Source organism: Myotis lucifugus, unplaced genomic scaffold, assembly GCF_000147115.1.
Source record: "Myotis lucifugus unplaced genomic scaffold, Myoluc2.0 scaffold_1013, whole genome shotgun sequence".
NCBI classification, from domain to species: domain Eukaryota; kingdom Metazoa; phylum Chordata; class Mammalia; order Chiroptera; family Vespertilionidae; genus Myotis; species Myotis lucifugus.
Genome location: NW_005872061.1, coordinates 34,913 through 40,521, shown reverse-complemented (window position 1 = coordinate 40,521; position 5,609 = coordinate 34,913). Strand labels below are relative to the sequence as shown.

Below are 5,609 nucleotides of genomic sequence, written 5' to 3'. Positions count from 1 at the left end.
GTTCTCCAAATACCATGCTAATCATCTCCTGCTCATTGAAATAGCAACTCTCCCCACAGATCTCTTAAATATATAAAGATTTTATGTTATGCAAGTTTGTTCTATTGCCTTATTCCAATCTATTTAAATGTAGTCTAGAATGCTGTATAATGGAATAAAGTATAATAAATAGATGATTAAATGACTTAAAATATAGTTATGGTGGATTTTTCTGTAAAACAGTTGTTTATGAGCAAAACTCTTATGACAGTTTGTGGGAGTGGCTACATTCGAGCTAACTCATGTTGTATCACAGACATCTCTCCCCTCCGCAGGGGGAGGGGGTGGGTACCCGGGTTCAGTGGGCCCAATGAGGAAACGGAGGGCAAAGACTTCTGCTTGCAGGGGATTCGTGCTCCAGCCGAGCCGCCTCCTTTGGACTGAGGCTGGGACTGGGGGCGCGGGGAGGTCAGCCGCCAGGACGCAGGGGACGCCGAGGCCTCGGCCGCTGGGACCAGGAGGGAAACTGCAGCCCCGAGGCTGCGGCCCGAGTGCGGGAGCGGCCCTGCGCCGCGGGTCAAGCTCGCCCGCGGCCATCTCTTGAGTCCAAAGGGTTAATTTCCATTTTTCGGGTGGGCCCTCGGCTGATTGATTACATTATTGGACCAGAGTGGAGGACGCCAATCAATTATCTTCAACCAATAAACAGGTGTGTGACCTACTCTAGCCAATCAGTGTTAAACCGCTGCGTCCGCCCAACTACGATTGAGCCAATGGGCAGCTGTCGCTCTCGGCCAATTTCCAGGAACCCTCAGCCTCACTATCCAACCAGTTGTAGGGTTGGTACTCAGCCAGCCAATCAGCTCCGGGATCGAAAAAACTGCACCTTGAGTGGTGGTGGCGGCGGTGGGGGGAGTGGGGGGAGGGGGGCCCTCCGCGCAGGCGGACCAGTGGGCGGAGCCGGGCAGGGGGTGCGTCTAGTGGCTGCAGTCCTGTCCTTTGTCCCAGGTCCCTTCACTCCAAAGCGCAGTGCCACTTCCCAGCGCCAGATCTCGGCGAATTTCTCAGCCCTTGGCAGGGCTAAAAGCCCCGGGTTGGGGATCCCCCCCCCCATTGGGTTTACCCGGACCCCAGTCTGGAAGAGGGGAGAGGAAATTGGGGGCGGGGAGGGGGTGTCCAGCCAGGGTGGTGTGGAATCAAGACTGGACGTGACTCAAATCCTGCTACCACTGAGCAGTTCTGAGACTTTGGCCAAGTGGCTCCACTCTCTGCGTCCCCGTGGGGATAATAATAATTCCACTTAAAGTTTAAGGATCAGGGCTTGACAGACAGTAAGAGGATAAATGTGACTTATTATTATTCTCTTTTTGTCCAGCCCAAGCCTCCTTTTGGAGTCCCCCCCGAACCCCCAACGCGGGTCCAGCCACCAATCATCGCCCTGCTCCCTAAAGTCTAGCTTCAGTTTACTCCTCCATGTCCTTGCACACTTTCCCTTCAACTATCTTCCAAAACCTAGGACCCATTGCTATCACCTTGGGCCTCAGGCCTCCATACTAACCCCCAATACTGTCCATTTTCCACCCTGGCCTCAGAGGGATCTTTCTAAAATGAAACGATGGTCACCTCCCGTCCCAGCTCTAAATCCTTCAAATGACTCCCCATTGCCTTTGATAAATAAAATTAAAACTAACTGCTACGACTTTATTAACCACTTATGGCACCCTTTATGGCAGTCTTGTTATCAACTTTATTAGACGATTCAAGATGAATCGATGGCCCAGGGTCACAGAGCTCTCCAGCGGATTCCAAAGGCTATTCTTTGCTATGTGTATAAAGTCCAAGCAGCCTCACCCTATAACTATTAAGGACACTGACTGTGCAATTTAAAACACTCAAAAAAGAAATTTCCAGCCCTGGCCAGGTTGCTCAGTTGGTTAGAGCTTCATTCCAATGTGCCAAGGTTGCAGGTTCAATCCCCGGTCAGGGCACATACAAGAAGCAACTGGTGAACAACAAATCTCTCTCTCTACAAATCTCTCTCTCTCTCTCTCTCTCTCTCTCTCTCTCTCTCTCTCTCTCTCTCAAAATCAATAAAAAAAATTCTTTTAAATCTCCGGGTCCAGATAATTTTTCTACCAAAGGTTCAAAGAAGAATCAACACCACTTTTATATGACCTCTTCCAGAAAACTGAAGGAGGGAACACTTCACTTCCCAATTCATTAGATGAAACCAGCATCATTACCAGGATACCAAAACCAGGTAAGGATGGCCCAAAGACAGAACACTACAGACCATATCCTTCATGAACAGGGACAGAAAAATCCTTAGCAAAGTATTAGGAAATAGAATTCAGTAACATGTAAAAAGAATCATGCACCATGTCCATGTGGTGCTTATTCCAGGGAAGCAAGGTAGGATCAGTATTCAAAAAGAAATGTTATCCATCATCTTTAACAGGCTGTGGTGGGCAGAATAATGGTTCCCTAAAGATGTCCCTCTCCCAGTCCCTAGAATCTGTGAATATGTGAGGTTACATGGCAAAGGGAATTTGAGGTTGCAGATGGAATTACAGTTGATCAGCTGACTTTAAAATAGGGAAGTTTTCCCATTGTAATCACAAGGGTCCTTAAAAGTGGAAGAGAGAGTCAGGAACAGGAGACAGTGGAAGAAGTTAGGAATGATCAGATGAAGTGAGGATTTTACCTGCGTTGCTGGCTTTGTAGAGGAGAAAGGGGAGCATGAGCCAAGGAATGGCTGGAAGCTGGAAAAGGCAAGGGAAACATTCATCCTTTCGGCCTCCAACAAGGAATGTAGCCCCGCCAATACCTTGATTTTAGCTTCGGGAGATCCATGTAGGATTTCCAATTAAATGTGAGATAATACAGTTGTGTTGCTTTAAGCCCCTAAGTGTGCTGTAAACTGTCACAGCAGCCATAGGAAACAAATGCAATGGCTGAAGAAGAAAAGTTGCACAATCATAGCAACAGATGCAGAAAAAGCACTTAATGAAATTCTACCCCAACTTATAATAAAAACTCTTAGCAAACTAGGACAAAGGGAGACCACCTCAACTTAGTGGAGAACATCTACAAACTTCAATTAACATTGTACTTAATGGTTAAAGACGAAATGCTTTCCCCTTAAGAATGAAAACATGTAATAACTTAATCAATAAAAAAAATTAAAAAAAATAAAGAACAGTGCCTGGAATGTGGAAAGCATCGGTGAACTTCAAAGTTTGTAAATTCAACCAACGTTTATTGAGTTTCTATTATGCATCAGGCACTGTGCTGAGCATTGTGAATACAAAAGGTGAGAAAGGAAGAGGAAAAAAATGAATGTTTACTGAGTGTCTGAATAAATCACTATGGCAGGTGCTTAGCATCCAATATCTTATGTTCACTTAGTAACAAAACAAAACAAACAAACAAAAAAAGAACAAAACATGTCGCCCTAGCTGGTTTGGTTCAGTGGATAGAGCGTCGGCCTGCGCCTGAAGGATCCCAGGTTCGATTCAGGTCAAGGGCACATGCCAGGGTTGCAGGCTCAGTCCCCAGTAGGGGTCGGGCAGAAAGCAGCCAATCAATGATTCTCTCTCATGATTGATGTTTCTATCTTTCCCTTCCTCTCTGAAATTAATTTTAAAAATTAAAAAAAAAGAATGGAAAGATGTCCAATGTCATCATTTTTTTTCAACATAGTACTGAAAGTTCTAGCCAGTACAATAAGGCAGAAAATGGAAATAAAAGCAGTACAGGTTAGAAAGGAAGAAATAAAAATTAGCCTAATTTGCAGATGACATGATGATACAATGTACAAAATCCCAAGAACTCTACAACAAATGCCTCTCAATTAATAAATGAGCAAGTTCAGCAAGGTTGTAGGATACAAGATCAACACACAAAAATCAACTGCATGTCTGTATACTCGCAATGAATATGTGAAAATTGGAATTAAAAATTCGAAGGACAGGCCCTAGCCAAGTAGCTCAGTTGGTTAGAACATTGTCCCAATACGCCAAGGCTGTGGGTTTGATCCCCAGTGAGGGCACATACAAGAATCAACTAATGAATGCATAAATGAGTGGAACAATAGATCTATGTTTCTTTCTCTCTCCCTCGTTCCTCTCTCTCTTAAAAAAAAAAAAAATACAGGGATCGTGCTCTGGCCAGAATGCTAAGTGGTTACTGCATCAACCGTGCACTTGAAGGGTGGCAAGTTCGATTTCTGGTCAAGGGCACGTTTCTGGGTTGCAGGTTCAATCCCTGGCCCCCACTGGGTTGCATGCAGGGGGCAACCAATTGATGTCTCTCTCTCTCTCTCTCTCTCTCTCTCTCTCTCTCTCACATTGATGCTTCTCTCTCTCTCTCTCTCTCTCTCTCTCGCCTTCTCTCTCTCTCTCCCTCCCCCCTCCCTCCCTTCCACTCTCTCTAAAAATCAATGGAAAAATGGGTAAAGGATTAACCAAAAATAAAAAATACACGGCTCAAAAAAAAAGTTTTCTGGGGGGCTGTAAATAGGTACAGGACTTGTATGCTGAAAACTACACAGGTGATGAAAGAATCAAAGATTTAAATAAATGAAGAGGCTGACCATGCCCATGGACTAGAAGTCTCGCCATAATAAAGATGCCTTGTCTCCACCAACTGGTGTACAAGTTTAGTGCAATTCCGGTCAGAAACCCAGCAAGATCTGGGGCTAGATCTAGGCACGATCCTTCTAAGGTCCAGTCAGCCTAACGGGCACTTCAGGCCTTCGTGTTCCCGTTGTCAACTCTCTCGTTACATCCCCTAACCAACTGGGCACCACACTCCCTCCTTCCTTTCTCACTTCCAGGCCTTTGCTGAAGCAGGTCCCTCCTCCTGGTGTGCAGTCACCCAGTCTCTGCTCCACACGGAAACCCTCCCGTGGCTTCCTCCCCGTCCCATGAGTCCAGCACGGCCTCCCTGCTCTCTGACCCCTGGGAGAGACCGAGACCGGAGAGTCCGGGATTTCCCTAGGATCATTGGACCTGCCCAGGCCCGCCCCGCCCTGCCCAGCACTGGCAGGGGAGGGAACCCGGGAGCTGACAGAAGAGAGGAAATTCCCTTGGAACCTGTTCCTCTGCTTCCTGGCCCCGCTTGTGCGCTGGAGGGAAGGCCAGGCCAGAGGCCCAGCCTGCCATGGCCTCGGCCCTGGGCCCACCCCGGGCCCCCAAGCCCAAGTGCGCCCTGCCCTCACACTACCATGAGAGCTTTCTGGAGAAGAAGGGACCCCGGTGACAGGGGTAAGGTGGGGGCAGGGGAAGCTGGGCCCTGCTGGGCTGCCTGGCAAGTGAGGCACCTCTCTGAGCCTCCGTCTGATCTTGCCAACCTGGCCCAAGGAGGGCGGGGTGGGTGCTGGATGGGGCAAGGGCAGGGGCTGGCGGCTTAGGAAGGGTTCTGTCCATCTGTCCGTCTGTCTGTCTCTCTTGACTCTTATTTTGATCTCTTTCTCTTTTCTCTTTGTCTCTCCCCAGCCTGTCTCCGTCTTGTGTCTTCTCTTGGGTCTCAGTCGCTGTTTCTGTCTTGTCAGATTTACAAAACAGGATCAAGGACTTCCTTCAAGGGAATTGAAGGAATTAAATTAAATTGGGTTTCCCCTTTTCCCC

At 47.5% G+C, this 5,609-nt stretch overlaps 1 protein-coding gene across 1 annotated transcript in view; it reads left to right on the top strand.

Annotated features, from left to right (window-relative positions):
* Positions 1–5,067: 5,067 nt before the first annotated feature.
* Positions 5,068–5,609, top strand: part of STAP2 (signal transducing adaptor family member 2) — a 7,678-nt gene continuing 7,136 nt past the window's right edge. Inside the window, exon 1 of the mRNA XM_023747842.1 lies at positions 5,068–5,237. Coding sequence (XP_023603610.1) covers positions 5,143–5,237 — 95 coding nt within the window. The 5' untranslated portion in view covers positions 5,068–5,142. The remainder of the gene's footprint in view (positions 5,238–5,609) is intronic.